This window comes from Heptranchias perlo, chromosome 7, assembly GCF_035084215.1.
Source record: "Heptranchias perlo isolate sHepPer1 chromosome 7, sHepPer1.hap1, whole genome shotgun sequence".
Classification (NCBI taxonomy): domain Eukaryota; kingdom Metazoa; phylum Chordata; class Chondrichthyes; order Hexanchiformes; family Hexanchidae; genus Heptranchias; species Heptranchias perlo.
This window is the reverse complement of record NC_090331.1, coordinates 81,687,182-81,709,073: the sequence shown is the minus strand read 5'-3', so window position 1 is coordinate 81,709,073 and position 21,892 is coordinate 81,687,182. Positions and strand designations below refer to the sequence as shown.

Genomic DNA, 21,892 nt, shown 5'->3' with positions numbered 1-21,892 from the left:
CTAAACACTGAGCATCCGCAGGCCATGTTATTGGTTGGGGGGGGGGGGGGTGGTTTATATATATTTGAGTACGGTAATGTAGTGGTTCAGTTACTGCCATTAACTTGTTCTAAATGCAGTTACAAGGCCTCTCCAATGGAGCCCAGTCAACGAGCGTTTGATGTATGGAGTATTATAGAATGGTGGGGGGCGCGGGGGGCACTTCCTTTCCAATGCATCAACTCTGCAGCATTACCTCTCAACCAGGGCTTGGTAAAGTGAGTCAGGATTACCACTTCTCAGTGATCCAGCAAGTCCGGCTGGAAACTCCACACAGGACACACCAGGCAGGTGTCCAGTATGTTAGTCTGACTGAGATTACATAGAACAAGAGATCGACACATAACTTGAAATCAATTTATTGTCATAAAAACTGTTATAAGTTCACCATGCATTAATTACAGTCTCCAGTATTAATACATTTCAGAGTTTACATTTTTTTTTAAAAAAAGGAACTTGCATATGTTCTTCTCTTAGAGTGAACACAGGGGGAGGGGTGGAAATTATATACAATATTACTCTCTGACTTTGACGGTGATCTTTCCCTTATTGAAGCCAGCCACTCCCCAGAGCAGGGGTGTGAGGATGGCCTTTAACCGCATGCTACGGCATTTTGTTTTAGTCAGAGAGGGAGCCAACAGTCCCTGCATTTAACCAGCAGCGCTCGAAAACAACTTTACAGCAAAATCAGCAACCCATACTGAAACAAAACAACAGGAACATGGCTTTAAACTGATCATGACAGGTTGGGAATGGCCGCGATATTTTTAGCCACCTCCAAACAGGTTACAGGCTGACACTTCACGTTAAGGCAAGACATTCCAGGTCTCCAAGAACTATACAGACACCAGCAAGGAGCTCAGCCCACGTCTTATGAGATTTAGCAGTGAATTACATATATCTGGGTCCTCTTATGCCCATAACCACCACCACCCCCACACCACCCGTGGTGCTACACAATGATGCAACAGGTGATACAGGACTAAACCCAGTGTTAAGAATGTTCGGATTGGATTCTTAGAGTGAGAATTATATCTGAACCACATAACGCAAAGAGGCTTCACGGCTTCCAACAGATATGCAGCAGCACCAGTCACACTGGTCCTTGACAGACCTGCAGCTCACGCCCCGCAGTTGAAAGGATGGCCTGTATGGTTCCTGATTACCAAAGTGGGGACACCAGCAGAACGATTGTCCCAGTCCCCATTAGAAAACTGAGCTGCACTCTCAAATAACTGAGCAGCCTGTGATCGCTACTGAATCTTAACCCAATGTGAGGACAAGACACCCGGACTAGATGGAAATGTGCAGTGAGAGATCAGGAAATGATGACAAACAGCACAATACCACCCTGCCCCAAGCAATGACTGGAAACAGTACCTCAGCTATGTCAGGATTCTCTCTCTCTGTTTCACTGTTATGCTGCTGATAAACCAGCGTAGTGTGCCCAGCACTGAGAATCTGCCTGTGAGCTCCCTCTTCCAGCCCAATACCAGTGCACCATTTATAATTTCAGTATCTACAACTGATTCTTTGGCTAAAAATAAATCATGTTTTTTTTCTTTGGTACAATCTCTTTCTCCTCTCCCATCTTGACCCCCTGTTCCCTCCTCCAACCCCAAACCCACCCCCGCCCTAGCACTAACTTCAAAAAGCAGTCCAGATTGAGAAAGGCCAGTTGGCCCACGAGGCCTTGGTGAAAGATCCTCAATGCTACTACATTTTGATGTGATGGAAATCAATAAATGAAAACCCAATTCAGACATGGAGAAAACATACCAGGACCTTTAAATTCATGTTACACTCACAGCAGTTTTACTAACTTCCTGTACAATCTGTAAATACTTTCTGCCCCATTCACTCAGAGATATCTGCTCCAATAGCACACATTGCTTAAAGCTCCCTCAGTAACATCGCCCTTTATAGAAAGGTGTTTTTACACTGACTATGCAATAGCAGAAAGCAGACAAATTCCCCACCTCTGACACTATCCAGGGCGGCTGTTCAGAAGCAGAGGAAGATGGGGTTCCCTGCAAAAGAGAAGGAATGGCACGCATGGGTCTCTACTTCAGTGCTGCCCCAGCATCAATAATAAAAACACTGTAAAGTCTGCGACTGCAACATCCATTCACATGACTCCCAAAGGGAGTGCTGGGGGGAGGATTTATCATAGGGAGCAGCCACCTACAACACAGAGAATGAAAACTGGGTATCAACAAAGTCACACCATTGAAAACACTGCACTTGTTCACACAAGCTGCCTTTGCCTGACTACAAGAGGTCTGTGATTACAAGTCCAGGTCTGAACCCTCATGGGTGCAGCTCCCAACACTTAAGAAGCTGAACACCATCCAGGCCAAAGCAGTCTGAATGATTGGCACACATCCATCAGCTTAAACATCAACTCCCTTCACCTCCGGCACACAGTGGCTTCAATGTGTACTATCTACAGGATGCACTGCAGCAACTCACCAAGGCTTCAACAGCACCGCCTAAACCTGCAACCGTTACCATCTAGAAGGGCAGCAGATGCATGGGAACACCACCACCTCCAAGTTCCCCTCCAAGTTACACATCATCCCGGCTTGGACGTATTTTGCTGTTCCTTCATTGTAGCTGGGTCAAAATCCTGGAACTCCCTACCTAACAGCACTGTGAAAGCACCTTCATCACACGGACTGCAGTGGTTCATGAAGAAGGCCCCCCCACCACCTTCTCAAGGGCAACAAGGGATGGGCAATAAATGCCGGCCATGCCAGCGATGCCCACATACCGAGAATAATAAAATAAACGGCAGGTTGCGGCTGCAGGTAAGAGGCCTTTGACTAACTGCACCACACTGATTCTAGAGCTTGGGCATATCATCTACTATCTGTCTCAAAGGTAGAATGAGATCTCTTTCAGATCGCTGTCACAGCTATGGTAGTATAGAGAAGGGAAGGACAAGGTCTGATTTATACAGGGGCATTATAACCCAAAAAGTGTATTTTTCAGTAGAAAGTCTAGCTGTCATTTGATGTTACTTGGGGTCTAACAACAGAATTTTGTTTTTAAATAATCTCAAATGAAAATATAGGACAAAGGTCAACGACCAAAGCAGCAGGATTAGATTCCAACTTGGATCAATAAACTAAGATGAAAACTCTCAGCATCTGTTGTGCAGTGGGAGCCAGGTCATCCAGAGCTTGGTGTTTTGGAGATTGTACGCAACTCTCGCTCCCGACTCTCCCAATGAAGTATAGGAAACGAGCACTTTCCCACATCAATGTCTCCTGATCATTCGCCAACGTGCCTTTAAAAATACTTACCTTCTGAAAATCAATGATTTTACATCTGAAGATGGCTCCTGCTGCTCTCATGGTAGCAGCAGCTATTATGGGATGTTTACGTTTCCATGCAATGTCTGCTCAGTCAGCTTGTCAAAGTTTTTAAAAGAGTGCCAGAGACAGACTATTACCAGCAGAACTGGAGTGTGTCACAACAAAAGCCTCACACTCACTTCCCCACAACGTCAGTTAATTAAACAGGGGCAGCAGGGGCCAACTCCAGAAATTCGAAGATGTAGTTTTATAATTAAAAAAGGCAATTTAAAAAAAGTTAAAGACACCAAGATCAAGAACAAGGCAAAATTAATCGGTGAAACTGCACTTCCCCTTTTTAACAAAGGTCAGGTGTGACTGGAATAGAAATAGAAATCGATATCATCTGCATGGTTGGAAAGAATCAACAAGTTTGCAAATTTGTGCAAAGATGCCAGAATTCCATGCCAGTATTCTGTGACTCATCAGAATCTAATCAATCAATCACCAATCTATAGCCTTGTCATCTTTTACTCCCTACACCCCCCCCCCACCCATACTGTGATGAAACAAGTCAGTAGACACTGCCCATTTGCTCTCCACACTTCACTCATACCACAGCTCAAAATGTTCAGACTGGCTGTGGATTCCCCATTTCTTCACCATTACACCAGAGCAGCCAGAATAAAGTTTAAATTCCCTTAGGCCAGATCGACAGTGCCTTTCTGGGAAAATTTGTTTAAAATGTATTCAAGTTCCTTTCCCGTCCTTTCAGGTGTGGGACACTCAATCTGGGTGGCTTTCGATCTGCAAGCTAGAAGGGGACTGAGAGATGACAGGGATTTATGGCAATAACACTCCACATGTGGTGAGATAATTGCACATTTTAAATCACTCATCCCTCAAAGAAACACTCATGGGAGAAAGTGTTACTCCATATTTACCCAGTAAGTGTATTAGGCACTCCCTACTGGGGCAGGGATTGTTGGCCTGTTCTCACATAGACACCTGTATCCTTTCTGGTTCCTGATATGAAGGACCAATTTGGCCCATCATCGCATTTCCAGAGTGACAGGTAGGCTAGTTGCAATTATGCCACACTGGCTGCCAGACACCCCATCTGTTTAACTCCTTACCTAAAAAGGTGACTCCTCCCTGCTGCCAGACTGGAAGATTCCTGCTCTCTGACAATCTCACCGGTTACCATGAAACCCCATTGGATAGGGCAACTGTCCTATCCAGTAGGGGGACTGGCCGACCCACTACCCTCTGAGTCAGAAGGTCGTGGGTTCAAGCCCAGGGCCAGGATTTCAGCGCATAATCTGGAATGACACTCCAGTACAGTACTGAGGGAGTGCTGCACTGTCGTCTTTTGGATGAGACTTTAAACTGTGGCCCCATCTGCCCTGTCAGGTGGATGTAAAAGATCCCATGGCACTATTCGAAGAAGAGCAGGGGAGTTCTCCCAGTGTCCTGGCCAATATGTATCCCTCAACCAACATCACAAACAGATTATCTGGGCATTTATCTCACTGCCATTTGTGGGACCTTGCTGAGTAAATTGCCAGCTGCGCTTCCCAACAAAACAACAGACTCTGTACTTCACAGCCAATGAATTACCTTTGAAGTGTTTGGAACTTCCTGAGGTCTATAATTCCCCTTCTTTCTTACCCCACTGAGTGCTACAAACTGATACCAATTAACAGTCCAGTATCATTCAATGACCATCTGAAAGTCACATTATTTCTTGATCAGGGCTCGGAACTCTCCTCCCTCCAACACACCATTCTTCCAGACCTCACTATTAAATAGGCTGCGTTATCTGTTCTGTTGGTACGTATTTTCTCAGTCTGCCCACTTTAATGCAACTTCTTCTTTTGGGTCAATAAAATGGAACACAATTTTCTTTTTCAACTCCCCTCCCACTTGGGTGTCTATCTAAAAGTTTCATCATTCACAAAGTGGAGTGTATGATAGGTAGTAAGTCATACTTCACTTTGAACAGATCAAAGATACCTGGCAATTTAATCTGGGATATGATCCTTCCACTGTTAAGGAAAAATAGATAACTCAGAAGTAAAGAAGAAATATTATGAATTGGGCCACAATTCCCGTCGCACAAGATGCCAGTGAGTCCATAAGAGGGTAAATGGGATTCACATATTACAGGAATCTCCCAGCCACGTTTAACAAAACTACACATCATGATTTGTGGCACTCAGCAAAAACTATTTTCCATGATTGTTTCTCTACTAAGAGCTCCTGGGTGACAGGCCTAGTATCATTGCTTTTTAAATTGATTATAAACACCCAGCATAGCAGGAGACTGGTCGTTCAATCCTGGATCATACACGAACTGAGGGAAAGACTGGGACAGAGAGACATGCGCAAACACAGGAATAAAACTGGATTCAGCTCAGGTTAGCCCCATGCAATGTGCACAGACCAAGTATAAATAGGGCACTAAAATCTACTTGATACATATGTACACATGGTGTGCTGCAGTGAATGGGGATACTCTGTATATACATGGGGTGTGCTGCAGTGAATGGGAATACTCTGTATATACATGGGGTGTGCTGTAGTGAATGGGAATACTATGTACGTACACAGGGTGTGCTGTAGTGTATGGGAATACTATGAACGTGGTGTGTGCTGTAGTGTATGGGAATACTATGTACGTACACAGGGTGTGCTGTAGTGTATGGGAATACTATGAACGTGGTGTGTGCTGTAGTGAATGGGAATACTATGTACGTACACAGGGTGTGCTGTAGTGTATGGGAATACTATGTACGTGGTATGGGCTGTAGTGAATGGGAGTACTATGTACGTACACAGGGTGTGCTGTAGTGAATGGGAATACTATGTACATACACAGGGTGTGCTGTAGTGTATGGCAATACAATTGCCTCACTGGGATTCAGTGCAGTATAATGGTGGATGTGAAACTTTCACACCATGTCTGCTTCAATTGTAAAAACTAAACATCAATATAATTCCAGAATGTACCTTTCCAAAACTTGGCTGTGTCAGTAGAGAGCATTTTAAGGTGTATAAAACTGGAGTACAGGCCTGTCACTGTTTAACACTGGGGTACAGTATTGGTGTGTACAGTCTGTCACTGTATAACATTGAGATACAGTACTGGTGGGTACTGGTCTGTCACTGTATAACATTGGTGGGTACAGGTCTGTCACCAGTGGTGGGAGAAGGGGCCAGGGATGAGGGACTTCAGTTATTTGGAGAGACTAGAGAAGCTGGGATTGTTCTCTTTAGAGCAGAGAAGGTTAAGGGGAGATTTAATGGAGGCATTCAAAATATGAAGGGTTTTGATAGAGTATATAGAGAGAAACTGTTTCCACTAGCAGGAGGGTCAGTAACCAGAGGACACAGATTTAAGATAATTGGCAAAAGAACCAGAGGGCGAGTTGTTGTGATCTGGAATGCACTGCCTGAAAGGGTGGTGGAAGCAGATTCAATAGTAACTTTCAAAAGGCATTTGGATAAATACTTGAAATGGAAAAAAAAAATCGCAGGGCTATAGGGAAAGAGCAGGGGAGTGGGACTAATTGATAGCTCTTTCAAAGAGCTGGCACGATGGACCGAATGTGTGCTGTAAGATTCTATGAAATTTAAAGTGATGAACTAAATATCATGTTAAAGTCCTTTGGCTGAAGTTTGACTTTCCTTAGTAACACTGTTCTTCGTGATAAAAAGCAAATGATCACACACTGAAATGATCTTTTAAATACGAATATGTTGACTGCTGACCACCACTTTGGTACCTGTAACCTGATACGAATACTGATGGCAAACATCCTGCCAGGATGGTCATGTGCTTGCTTATTTTGCAGGTCATTTCTTCAGCCTTACATTCCTACACATTTCAGAGCAACTAGGTTCCCATGCTGAGGGCTGAAACCTGCCTAAAAAAAATGGAAAATTATTTCAATGAGGTCTGCAGCATCAAATGGCAAAAGAGTTTTGGTGAACAATTTGGGTCAAGTTGGACAATTCATTTCCAGAACACTGCTGTGCTGTCTACCTGGATCCAGGTATCTTTGAGTGGTTTTTCATTCGGCAGTAGACCAGTATTGTGATAATCAGAGCTCCATTTTTTTTTAAAGTTAGGTTTCCTTTTGGTTTTTGACTCTTTGAACTAGCTGACATCTCCAGATGGTTCATTTGGCTAGCAAGTCTGGAAAAAAAATGCTGTCTGACTCAATCCTGACATTAGATCCCATTTTCCTTAAATGTACAAGGCAATTTCTTCTCTGCCTCATCCCTCGCCCCTTACTCTCCCCTCCTCTCAAGGTGCTAAGTCGTGTTGGATACAGTTCCACAGCACCTGGGTTCCATATGCTACTTTTCCAAGTTGCTATCCTTCAGTAAACGGCGGGAAGGGACTTGACCAGGGGGCTTCACAACAGAGTCCAATTGTGCACTCACTTGCACACGTTTTCTTGCTAGTAGAGGTCAGTGGATCTGGATCAAGAATGAATTTCCCTAGCCCAGGGGCACCGAGACCAACTGTATCCCCCAAGTACTGCCTGGCCGAGATCAAGTAGTTCGGCGGAAAGCAAAGATCGAACCTGGGACTGTCTAGCCTATAGGGCTCAGCTGCAAACTGGCTTTACCAACTATACCATCAGTGGAAACAAATAAGACTACTGTAAAAAGTAGTGAGGTTTGCAGTCCTGATGTCTTATTCTCTGACCTGTACAGCGAGACTCCAGGTCCACTCATCAGTCTGCACTCACTTGTAAAAAAAATTTAAAACATTTTAGCTAAATAAATTTATCGATTGCTTTGCCTCACCCTGGAAGTCTGGTCTGGCTTAATGGTTTAGTTGAATCAAGGCTTTGGCCTGGAGAACGTTCTGTCAGTTAAACGTCGACCAATACAATTGTAATGAAATTGCTATTCCATCATGGTTGAACAAGTCTCAATCTGCTTTGCTCTTGGACCTAAATCACCAACCAGCTGGTGACTAATCTATACTTTCCAGCAGCACTGCCACACGCTTAGATTGGAGCGTTCCATTATTCTGCTCTGTGGTCAGAACATCTGTGGGAATTCAGAAGCTCAGAATAGTTGGTATATAGTAGGATTTATTTCCACATGGAACACTTAAATGTTGAAAATCAACAGAGCAGAGAGAAACGACAGTCACTCCTGGCTCGGTATATTTTCCCTTCCCAACTAATACAGATGATACTTTTAGTCTTCAAATCTGAGCTTGCTACAAAAAAAACCTGCCAATTATTACAGTGGGAAGGTGCCAATTAAGAAGTCTTCCAATGACGACAAAGGCAGAACTCTTCAAAATCGAATCACCATGACATTTAATGTGACTAAGTGGGAGGAAAGCATTCCTTTCCTCTGGGCCCACCCCTACCACCCCCCCTAGTACTAACTGGGAAGCTTTCTGATGAATCACAAAACCCAGTACCCTATCCCAACACTAGATCCCATTATATATCAAAGCATCTATATTTACACAAGTAGAGCAATTTGACTTTACAAGTGAAACACAACACTCCACTGATCCAAGGACGAGCAATCCTACTTTGAGTAACTGATCTAACTTTGTTGGAAGATGTATGCAGCCAGAGTTTTAAGAAAGGCAGTTAATGTATCACTCTGAATACTGCAGACTATGAGTATATGGAGCAGCATGTAAACAGCACAGAGGCAGCTGGCTCATCAACAGTCTCTACTCAACTTGGTGCTGTCTCCCCGTTTGGGTGGGGCTGGAGGTGGCCCACGCCGTAACGTTGCATAGCCCGAGATGTTGCCAGATGCATAAGCGCCGGTAGATTCCTGGTCGAACAGCAATTCAGGAGGAGGAGGAGGAAGTGCCATGTCATCCATGGTGGTGATGGGCTCTGTTTTGGATAGACGTGCAGAGGCTAATGAGCCATGTCGGGTGAAGGACTTTCTCTGCAGAGTCCTATTGAGGTCAGCCAGAAAATGAGGCTGCACAGATAAGGCCGGTTTAGGAGACACTGGCACTGGAGAGATGGGAGGAGCCTGGTGTTCCGAAGACTCCCCTTGTGTCAAGCGGGTACTGTCGCTCCTTTTGGGAAGTACTGGTGGTGGCGCTTTCTTCATCGAAGACTTGGACCATGTTTGTGGCTGAGGATTCACCACTGCTACCTTAAGTGGGACAGCATTGGAAAAACCAGGTGCTGCAATCTCCAACGGAGGAGGGGGTAAAAGATCCAGATCCGGAGGGGGGGGTGGAAAGTCTGAATCAGAAGGAGGCGAGGGAAACTCGGTCACGGGCTCCTTCGAAACAGCTGGAACGCCTGGGCCTCTGCTCGGTGGCCCTACTGGTGGGAACATCAAGTTAACTGCAGCCAAATTTAATTTACCAGGCTTTGAAGGAGCTGGTGGTGAGGCGATGACATCCTGTGCTGGAGATCCTGAAGGAACTGTTGATTGTTCAAACTTATTGCTGAGGGTGTCCACAGGTTTTCTGGACTCCCTTGCATCTGCACAGCTGGGTCCTTTCATGCTGGAATGCCTCTGGGGTGTGGGAGGTGGCTTCTTACCACCAGGGCTGGATGTTTTCTGGGGTTTTTTGACAGAGGCTGATTTGACTGGGGTGGGAGGAGGGGTGGGGTTAGGTGTGGGAGGTTGGGGTAGGACGCTTTCAGGAGGTGGAGGGGGAAACTCAGGTGATGGGAGGGAGTTAGGCTGCCATTTGGGTTTTGCTTTCACAGCTGGAGGAGATGTAGGAGCCTGAAGTGGGGCTGGTGATGGCTTTGCAGTTGAGGGCGCAGGCAGAGGCTGGAACTGGTTTATAGACTGTTTTACTATGGAAACCGCAGGCGGTGGAGGGATGGGCATTTGGTCTGAAGAAACAGACACCTGTTTCAGTGCAGATGGATGAGCAGGAGGAAGAGAGGGTGGTGGTGGCGGTAGCGAGATCTGTGCTACTGAGAATTTGGGTGGTTTTACCGCTGGAGGTGGAGGGGGTGGTGGTGGAGGGGGTTCCATCTGAGCAACATTAGGCACTGCTGGTTTGGGAGCTGTTTGAGGTGGGTGGTTTAGAGAGACCCAGAATGGAGTCGCTACCTTTTTGGTGACAGCACCCTGCAGTAGAGGTGGCGGAGGAGGAGGTGGCGGAGGAGGTGGTGGAGGAGTCAAGGGCTGCTGGGCAGGTGACGCAATGTTTTGCTGTTGTAACTTCTGTGGTGGAGGCGGGGGAGTGAATGCAGGCACCATGGGAGAAGGGCTGGGTGGTCCTGGTTTAAAAGCAGACGGAGCAGGGACCGCTTGAGGAGGTGGCGGGGGCAGTGGGGATGAGAGGATTGGTGGAGGAGCACACTGCCCATCACTTATTACCAGCAGCTGGGGCTTCACAAGCTGCAAGGATGGAGAAGGTGGGACGGCCTGCTGGCCTACGGGCTGGGGTGCAAAGGAAGGTGGAGCCAGCTGTTTGCTTGACTGCTGTCTGCTGATAGTGCTGTATTTGATGAAGGGGGCAGCGGGTGGGGGAGGGGGAGGGGGAGGAGGTGGTGGGGGAGGAGAGGGTTGTGGTGCTACATGAGGCACGTTGATCCTGGTCTGAGGGGAAGCGGCTGGTACAGGTGATGGGTGGGATCTGACAGAGTCTGTCCTGATCTGCAGAGAGAGAATAAATAGAATGTTACCAGAATTCTCCAGAGCACACCAGTTCATAGTGATTATTGCCTTGGACATCAACCCCTTCCCCACTTGAGTTTTAAATTAGCGCTGATGCTCTGCTTAAAAGCAACTGGGATTTGTCTGAATTGGCCCAAACTTCCAACAAAAGGAAGATCATTCTACCTTTCCTCCTCCTTAGTTTCTGCTGCTGGTTAGATGCTTTCAGTGGAATCTCTCTACTTCTCTGGGTCAGTTAGCAAAAGCAGTCGGCAGCTCAGCCACAGAGACTGACGCAATTCCTGCTCCATGCTTAGGTAGCTGATCTCAACTACAGTCGGGGTTAGGGCGCTACAATTGGTCTCAGTGCCCTTGAACTACAGAGGAGAAAAGCCCTTTCCTGATTCCTATCCAGTAATGCCTGACAGGAACATAAGAACATAAGAAAGAGGAGTAGGCCATACGGCCCCTCGAGCCTGCTCCGCCATTCAAAAAGATCATGGCTGGTCTTCGACTTCAACTTCATTTTCCCGTCCAATCCCCATATTCCTTAATTGCCAGAGAGTCCAAAAATCTATCTATCTCAGCCTTGAACGACTCAGCTTGAAGAGCCTTGGGCGAAGGCATCTCTGGGCTCAGGTTAGGCTGTGATACCACCTGCAGTTCAGCAGCCTGTCGATGCTCATTGGCCAGACTTGCGTGAAGAGTGGTTACTTGGATGAGCTACTAGAGGGTGGCAGTTGCTCACAGAACACTAACCCAAATGGGGCAGGAGTTTGAAGTTGGGAAAAATAAAAATAAAATCTTCACAAGTAAAAAAAAAAGAAGCTCGCCTATGGGCACATGGAAAGTTCTGCGCACAACCCTCTGTCCTCACCACCAAATTTAGATATTCTCTGGGCTCCTGCAGGCCTATAGTTTTGAAGTTAAAACACTGGACCAAAGAGGACTGAGGCCAATCAGGACAGATTCAGTTATGAACTGCCAGAGAAACAGCAATTGAATTTCCAGGAAGGTGCCCAGATTAGTAACATTCAACCGTACGCAATGTACCCCCTTCAAATAAAGGATCGGTCATCATAGAAACAGAAAATAGGGGCAGGAGTAGGCCATTCGGCCCTTTGAGCCGGCTCCACCATTCAATATGATCATGGCTGATCCTCTATCTCAATACCATATTCACGCTCCCTCCCCATACCCCTTGATGCCTTTTGTGTCTAGAAATCTATATAGCTCCTTCTTAAATATATTGTGACTTGGCCTCCACAGCCTTCTGTGGTAGATGCAATGCAATGACCCCTGACCTCCATTACAGCAGCTGCCACTGCAATTCTTTCAGAACTGCAACATGCACTTACTGACACCCACTGGGATCGAGATGGAGACTGCCCCAAATTCATTTCATGTCAGTACCTTACAGCCAGCAGAGAATGGAGACTCTCATCTCATTAGTTACGGCTGGGTTTGAACCGAGGTGCGACACCAGTGTCTAACCTAGCCCGCACCAGATGGTGGTCTTGTGAACAAAACTTCTAAGTTGGAAAAGTGAAGCCTCTGCACTTTGCAAACGTACTTGCAAGATTGCAATGAAGCTTTGTCAGGGTTCCCTGCAGCGCGCCCCAAAGTGGATTAATTCCTTATGTCAATTACAATACTATTTGATACTGCAATAGATTGTTCCACTCCAAATCACCTCCACCACAAACGACAAACCAAACTGTACCCTGCACTCAATTCAAGATTGTACCTCACATGGCGCGGTGTTAAGGGCTAATTACTCAGATACCCTGAACAATTTGTCTGTATTGAACAGGACAGATGATCTGCCCTCAGGCAATTTAAATTTAGTTAGCTTGTTAATGGCATTTAAAAAGTTCAATTACATCCACACTGCTCCCTCAATGGTGCCGCTGGTTAAAGCAGCAAGTAGCTGACCAACATCAGCTGGGATAGGCGCAGGCTTAATTCCCAGTTTATGTTGAGTTAGTTTATCTCATTGGGGAAACTACAATTCCCCGATTTCTTTCGCTCCAGGCAGACGTGCCTTCAGCTGCCTAAGCTCTAGAATTCCCTCCCTATACCTCTCCGCCTCTCCCCATTTAAGACGCTCCTTAAAACCTACCTCTTTGACTTTTGGTCACCTGTCCTAATTATCTCTTTATTTGGCTCGGTATCAAATTTTGTTTGATAATTGCTACTGTGTAGCGCCTTGTTTTACTACGTTAAAGGCGCTATATAAATGTAAGTTGTTGTTGATGCATTGAGCAGCCCTGGCAAGCATGTGCCTGTCTGTGGCACCAGGTGAGATCAAGATCACCTGGAATGCCTCCTGATATAAAAGGAGGAAAAGAAAGAACTGCTTGTGAAGGAACGATTTTCTAAACCAAACACAGGTCAGTTCACGCTTCAATACCTATAATTTCCTCTGCTGAGAAAAATGGAAAATAAGTGCGAGTATAAAATTAACCAGTTCCAAAGAAGATGCAAGATTAAAGGAGTTCCCTCAGAGCACTGTGGAAGAGACTCCCAGATAAAGGAGCTAATGCTATGTGTACTGCGAGACGAACTGGATGAATATACTTGGTTAGGAACAGGGCTGAGGGTCAGAAGGATAAATACAGACAGAAATGATCAAAAGCTGCGAGGAACATGCTGCTTCCTCTGTGACTGAGACCATAAAAGTGTCATGAAAGGCAACCGGCTGGGGATGTATATGGAAGGTACGAGTTAGATAGTCTGGAGTTTTATCTGATTTACCCTTAAGGTCAGGGAGAAATTTACAGAACCTTTCTTCAGGAGGTTAAAAGGATTAATTACTGACACTGAATTGCACATTGTCTGTGAAAGGAACAGCTCAATGACCATTTCTCATTGTATATTTATTTCTCTCCTCCTCTCAAGGCTGTCTGTTCCTGGGGAATGGGTTCCACAGGCACCAGCAGCCCTTCTTGACCTCACCCATGCTTGAGTGTGAACAGGCTCGGCCACCATGGGGGCATCACAGTGGAACCATATTATGTCCTCACCCAACATCCACACACATGCAGTTTCCAGCACCTGGACAATGATCGAGAACAGGAGTATACTATCGAGGAGAATAGTAGCAGACTTCAGGAGGACATAGACAGACTGGTGAAATGGGCAGACTCATGGCAGATGAAATTTAATGCAGAGAAGTGCGAAGTGATGCATTTTGGAAGAAAGAATGAGGAGAGGCAGTATAAACCAAATGGTACTATTTTAAAAGGGGTGCAGGAACAGAGACACTTTAGGATTCACATACACAAATCTTTGAAGCTGGCAGGACAAGTTGGTAACACTGTTATTAAAAGCACAGGGGGTTCTTGGCTTTATAAATATAGGCAGAGTATAAAAGAAAGAAAGCTTTAATAAACCATTATAAATCACTGGTTAGACCTCAGCTACAGTATTGTGTCCAATTCTGGGTGCCACACTTTAGGAAGGATGTCAAGGCCTTGAAGAAGGTGCAGAGGAGATTTACTGAAATGATGAGAGACTAGAGAAGCTGGGATCGTTCTCCTTAGAGCGAAGAAGGTTAAGGGGAGATTTAATAGAGGTGTTCACAATTATGAGGGGTTTTAATAGAGTAGATAGGGAAAAACTGTTTCCACTGGCAGGAGGGTTGGTAACCAGAGGATACAGATTTAAGATAATTGGCAAAAAAAAGCCAGGGGTAGATGAGGAGAATTTTTTTTAAAACTCAGCAAGTTATGATGAACTGGAATGCATTGCCTGAAGAGGTGGTGGAAGCAGATTCAGTAGTAACTTTCAAAAGGGAAGTAGATATATACTTAGAAAGGAAAAATGTGCAGGGCTGTGGGGAAAGAGCAAAGGAGTAGGACTAATTGGATAGCTCTTTCAGAGAGCTGACACAGGCATAATGGGCCGAATGGCCTCCTTCTGTGCTATATGATTGAATGAACAGGCTGAATTTTCTCCTCTTAAGCTAAGGGGTGCTGAGTCTAATTGTTCCACCTCTACTGTCACCCCATGGGTTCAACCCATGTCCTTTCTGGTCTGTGTCACTCAGTTCTGCACCAGGCACAGCTTTTTACAAATGTAACACAAGGGAAGGGACCACTTACAGGCTGACTGCATCGCACAAATCACAGGTGTGAGACGTCAGTTGTGAACCACATCTTTGCCTTGTCAACTTGCTCCCAAACAAACACTGCTGAAAGAGGCAAGCTCCATTATATAGGCCAAAGGAATGGTCATGTGGCATTAATGCATTAAGAACATAAGAACAGGAGTAGGCCATTCAGCCCCTCGTGCCTGCTCCGCCATTTGATAAGATCATGGCTGATCTGTGATCTAACTCCATATACCTGCCGTTGGCCCATATCCCTTAATACCTTTGGTTGCCAAAAAGCTATCTATCTCAGATTTAAATTTAGCAATTGAGCTAGTATCAATTGCCGTTTGCGGAAGAGAGTTCCAAACTTCTACAATCCTCTCTCATCTTTCCCCCCCTCCCATCCCAGTTCTCTCATTATTTTCTTTTTTCCCTTGGCTGTTTGTATGCTTCTCTCTCTTACTCTTCACATTCTACCTAGCTGTGGGATTTAAAAGTTTTCTTTTCTCTTCTCTTTTTGTTGTATGTGAAGAAGCAAGACACTGTACAGGCAGGGCTATCCCACTTTAGTGAAATCTTTCTATTAAAAGGGGCTGATACCTTTCAAAGAGGGCTTTCACTACTGCTAGGAATGTTAGCATAGCCCTAAGCTCTGCACCATTCTCTGACTCTGGAGAAATGTCAAGAAACACTTGCACAAAAGGCACACACAATAGCAATAGGGAAGAGTTAGTAGGCCCCTGCTTTACACTGTCAGTTTGACAGCACTCTCATCTAAGTGAGAAGACCATACATTCAAGCCCCACTACAGGATTTGAGCATATATTCTAGATTGATACTCCAGTACAGCACTGAGGGTGCGAAATGTTGCACTTAGGTCTTGTCTGTCTATTCCGCTGGCTCAGATTGACACTGCAGATCCCATGTCACTACTTGAAAGAGCGGGGAGTTTTGCCCAGTGTTTTGTCCAACATTCCTCCATCAATCACCATTACCAAAATACAGATTCACTAGTCATTCATCACATTGCTATTAGTGGGATCTTGTTGTATGGAACACAACTGCTGCATGTGCCTAAATAACAGTTACCACACTTCAAAATAATTCAATGTATGTGAAGTGCTTTTGGATTTCAGGGAGATGTGATCAGGTGTTATGTAAATGCAAGTTTTAACAGGTTTCGACTGTACTACCTCCTACTCAATCATTCTTCCTCAAACTGTGGAACTCCTCACCTCCTTCAGTCTTATCATCTTCTTACAATCATCAGATTTTGAAACTTTGGGCTCACTAGTTCTTCATTTACTTTGTCTTCTCTTTTCACCATAGGTGGTATCCTGCAGCACAGGCCCTAATCATTGACTTCTCAACAAAATGAATTTTCATCTAAAATGCTAAGCTTTGAATTGATAGCTGTTCAGAAGGGGGTTAAGATTTAGGGATGGTAATGAGGGTGGAGTGGGGAGTGTTCTTTAATGTATATTAAAATGATGGTGGTGATGGGGAACGATCACACATTGATTCCAAATGGAACAGGCTTAATTGGCCAAAATGTCTTTTCTCACCGTTGCTTCCACATGTTGCTTATTGCTTCGACATGTTGTAACACTGAGCCATGCATCCCTGTGAGGTTTTCAACCCATCAGGGGAGGAGGAAAGCACAGGCCCATTGCTTTCCAATGAGAGCTAGGAAAGAGGAGAAAGTGAGGGCAAGTCACAGCACTCTTGTGCATCTAGTAGCCAAAGGAATGTCACCTTGCTGCCCAGAAAAAGTATGTGGTGCACCCAAAGAGGGGAACAAAAGGATTAACAGAGAAAAACCAAGAGGGATGAAGTGTGATCTAAGAACTGCAATTATTCTTTCAATCTTCGAGTCACCTCATCTAAAAACTGACTCATGAATTGAGCACCAAAATTAGTGATAGAAACTTAACTACGAGATGAATAATTTCTAAATGCCAATTAATTGCATAAAAAAGATTCCCAATTTGTCCCACATTAATTCTTATACTAAACAGAACCTGTTCTAATCTTTAAACTACAGTAAGACGAGGACAATTCTGATCTCCAAGTCTGGCTTTGAGAGTTTTAAGATCCCAAGCTAAATACAGATGAAGGTGGTCACCATCCAAATGGTTGGATGCCATGATGGATACCACATCATGGCATCCAACCATTTCTTAAAAGATTCTACTAATATTGTTTCCACGACATCTATCTGGAAGCCCATCCCATGTGCTGGTCACTCTGTGAAGAGTTTCCTGATCTCGGTGCTAAATTTGCCTTTTATTAATTTGAGCTTGTGTTACCTGTTCTGCTCTTACAGTTCAGCTTGAAGTAGTGTTCAGAATTGACTTCCTCCATATTGTTCACCATCGTATAACTCGATAAGATCACTGCTCAGATGCCTCCTTTCAAGACTGTCAAGCCCAAGTTTCTCCAGTCTTTCCTCATAACTTGATCCTCTGACATCGAGGATCAGTCGTTTTATTTTTTCCCCATCTCTAGTACCTCCTTGTGTCTCAGTGATTAGGACTGGGCTCAGTACTCTATGTATCTCACCAGAGCTTATACAGTTTGATCATGACTTCTGACTCATATTCCACTGTTTTGGTGATATAGTTCAATGTTCTACTGGCTTTGTTGACTGATGCTCTGCATTGGTTGGACATGTTGAGTGTTGAGCCGACTAAGACTGACTTCTCTTGATTCAAAAATTGTCCTCTTGGATTAGAAAATTGCTAGTCACTGCTTTATTTAAGAGGGGTGCGAGAGATAAACCAGGAAATTATAGATCGATTACTCTAATGTCTGATGTGGGAAGTTACTAGAATCTGTTATTAAGGACTTGGACAAACATGAACTGATCAGGGAGAGCCAGCATGGATTTGAAAATGGTAAGACATGTCTAACTAACATAGCTGAATTTTTTTGAGGAGGTCACTAACGTGACTCCATAGCGTCTATGGATGTTATTTATATGGACTTCCAGAAGGCATTCATTAAGGTTTCACACAAGAGACTGTGAGGAAAAATGGAAGTGCATTGAATTGGAGGCAACCTTTTGACATGGGTAGAGAATTGGTTAGGAGCTGGGAGACAGAGAGCATGGATAATGGGTATGTACTCCAATTGGCAGGATGTGACTAGTGGTGTCCCCCAGCGATCTGTACTGGGGCCTCAGCTTTTCACTATATTTATAAATTACTTCAATGAAGGAATAGAAAGCTGTATATCCAAGTTTGCTGATGACACTAAGTTAGCACAATAAGTAGCGTAGATGGGAGCAGAAAGTTGCAAAGGGACAGATAGATTAAGTGAGTGCGCAAAAATGTGGCAGATGGAGTTCAATGTGGGGAAGTGTGAGGTCATCCACTTTGGACCTAAGAGAGATAGATCATCGTATTTTTTAAATGGTGAGAAGGTAGAAATGGTGGACGAACAGAGCGATTTAGGGGTCCATGTACATAAATCACTAAAAACTAATGGGCAGGTACAAAAAATAATTTAAAGGCTAATGGAATATTAGCCTTCATCTCAAAGGAGGCTGGAATACAAAGGGGTGGAAATTATGCTACTGTTGTATAAAGCTCTACATAGACCGCATCTGTGGTACTGAGTTCAATTCTGGGCACTGCACCTCAGGAAGGATATACTGGCAAGGGAGGGGGTGCAACGCAGATTCGCCAGAACGATACCAGGGCTAAAAGGGTTAAATTATCAGGACAGGTTCATAGACTAGGCTTGTATTCCCTTGAGTATAGAAGATTAAGGGTGATCTAATTGAGGTGTTTAAGATGATAGGGTAGATAAAGATAAGCTATTTGCTCTGTTGGGTGACTCCAGAACAAGGGGACATAATCTTAAAATTAGAGCTAGGCCATTCAGCTAGGTGATGTCAGGAAGCATTTCTTCACACAAAGGGTAGTGGAAACCTGGAACGCTCTCCTCCAAAAAGCTGTTGAGGCTGGGGGCCAATTGAAAATTTCAAAACTGACATTGATAGATTTTTGTTAGGCATGAGTATTAAGGGATATGGAACCAAGGCGGGTAAATGGGGTTAAGATACAGATCAACCATGATCGAACTGAATGGCAGAACAGGCTGAATGGCCGACTCCTGTTCCTAAGACTCCGAGGGCTCTTCCAGCTATTTCAAAATTCATGGAGTGTCTCCACTTTACACTTGTTAATATTAAATTTCATCTGTCATTGTTATACCCACTAACATTTTGTCCAATTCATTTTGTAGTTTCTGAGCTGCCTCCTTGGATTCAATCGTTTGGTATCATCTGCGAATTTGGCCATTTGCACCAAGATTCTGAATTCAATTCACTAATACAACAACAGTATGAGTCCCAACACTGATCCCCAGGGTTCCTCCATTCGACTTTCTCACAACCCGAAACAATTCCTCTATCAAGTATCAAATCCTTCCTACCTTTTAGCTACTTTCTTATCCATTCCCATGGTTTATTCTGAATCCCCACCCTATTTAAATTTAACCGCCAGCCTTTTGCATGGAACTTTGTCAAATGCCTTTTGGAAGTCAAGCCTGCTGCACTGTAACAAATATTGCAATGTGGCAAGGGGGCATTGAGACAGGGCACCACAATGGGGCACTGTAACAATACTCAAATATTAGGAATAGCTTGACGACTAATGTGAACCCTAAAGCACAAAATAAACATTTAAATACAATTTTGGTAAAAACAGATGCTTCTAAACATATTTTCCTTTCCACATCCCAATCTCCTAGTCTCTGATTGCATGCCACAGCAAAACACAACATAAAATAAGAAAGGACATTCAATTCTCACTGGGTCATTGCAAAAGTGTGAACAGAACTCCTGATTATACCAAACAATTCCTCTCAAATTATGAGCTGATCAGGGTTAATTGGATAGATAAGCAGCACCTGAGATACATTTAAGCAGAAAATAAGCACTACCATCCAAATACACACTAAAAATCTTGTAATGGTTAGGGGAGCATGAAACATGTTTTGATAAGTGAATGTTAGTACAGCATATTTTAGCTGTGTTATCTTTCACTTACTATAACTTTGGTGGGAGTTAGTCCACTTACTGCAAAATCAATGTCTTTGTCTCAGATACTGCCAGTGACAGTTAGAATACTTCGACTAAATCGTCAGCCTTTTATAGATTTTCCACCAAAGGGGTGAGTTTCATCTAATACTGGCAGAAACCATCAGGATTGGAAAGGACAGGAAGAGTTTGAACAGAGAGTGGTAAGAATTTCCTAATATGCACCACTTAAACTGACCTCACAATGAGTCAGCTAAGTAGCAGCTCTGATGGTATCTGCAGAACTGTGCCCTGTCAGATCACCCTGCCCTCCTGACCAAATAGCAAAGATCTGAGGGATAAGATGATTCTAAAAGGAAGACTGCCATTTGAGTTTAGCACCAAGGTTACAGCGACATAATGGTCAAGTCACTAATCTCCCCAAGCTTCAAATCACAGTAGTGGAACATGCCCGTCTTGTTAACATTTTGCAGTAGACTTGATTGCGAACCCATTGATGAACGATACAGGCAGGCTCATCTGTAGGATGGGAAGTGAAGCAGAATGCTTTTCTTTGTGTAGCAAGAAGGTAGATTTCTTCCTCTTACCTTGGAGTGCTGCTGCTGTTCCTCCAGCTGTGTGCCCCTTTTCCAAGCCTCTGAGAAGATGGAGCTGACGATACTCTGGGAGCGAACGTGACCTGTAGATTGCAGGTCAGAAACACCGCTGTCTGATTGGTTCGAATGGTTTGAGTGGGATTCTGCACAAACAAAGCAGATGGAGGTGAATCCCATGCATCAAATTAAAAGTCTGTTGAGTTCTTAGTATGCAAAAAGCTTGAGATTTTAAATAAAACATCACATACGTTAAAAATCTGACATAGAAACAAAATACTGCAAATACACAACAGGTCAGACTACGTCTGAAAGAAACACAAGGCTAACATTTTAGATGGAGATCCTTTGGATTATGAGTTCTGATAAAGGGTCTTCACCTAAGCGTTAACTTTTTCAGGTGTTGACAGACATGTTGTGTATTTTGTTAACTTTAACTTCACGCTATTTTCATGGGATTTTTATTCCTTCACAAGAGAAAGTTCAGCCATAAGAAGAAATCTAATTTTCTACTGAACGTCTTGATGGGAATTCAGTAAACGTTTGTTTCTGTCAGATTTGGGTGCAGATGCTTTGACATTTACTTTTAGCATTTAATACAACTTAAACAAGACAGAAAATAAATTCCAAAGCACTTGCATCCAAATCTGACAGAAACAAAGGTTTAACCAAATTCCCATTTTTTCCTGACTTTGTAAAGCAAATACTGTTCCAGGAAAGTTTCTGAGCAGCTCTGATAATCTCAACCATAGCAGCGCCTTTCTCTCATTTCCCTCTTCTTTCTCCTCCCACTCAGAAAACCTTCCACAACAAACCTTGGTACAGGAATACGTTATACAAACACACATCAAGCCCTTTCCCTCCATTGTACCAGTAGAAACACATCGAACCCCTTCCTCCAATGTACCTGTACAAGCACATCACATTGAGCCATTCCCTGCAATTTACTACACACAAAAGCACCATCATGGCTCCCACTTAACCCAATTCAAAATTCATAAGGAAGGCGATTTAAACCAGGTTTAAAAAAACAAGGAATTCCCTCCAAATATTTACCATGTACAGAACATGCAAGTATTCCATAAGCTATTTAATCAACTCGGCCCACGTCTAACCATACGGCCCTCAGTCTCACATCCTGCCAAATCATTCAGCTTCATTAACCTGTTTTGATTTGTAATCA

At 44.1% G+C, this 21,892-nt stretch overlaps 1 protein-coding gene across 3 annotated transcripts in view; it reads right to left on the bottom strand.

Moving 5' to 3' along the window:
- Positions 1–382: 382 nt before the first annotated feature.
- The window catches only part of raph1a (Ras association (RalGDS/AF-6) and pleckstrin homology domains 1a), a 249,705-nt gene continuing 228,195 nt past the window's right edge, over positions 383–21,892 (bottom strand). For all 3 annotated transcript variants that reach the window (XM_067987976.1, XM_067987977.1, XM_067987978.1), the window contains 2 exons: positions 20,704–20,855; positions 383–10,973 (listed from right to left, as the gene is read on the bottom strand). In XM_067987976.1, the coding sequence (XP_067844077.1) occupies positions 9,048–10,973; positions 20,704–20,855 (2,078 nt within the window). In that variant the 3' untranslated portion in view covers positions 383–9,047. The remainder of the gene's footprint in view (positions 10,974–20,703; positions 20,856–21,892) is intronic.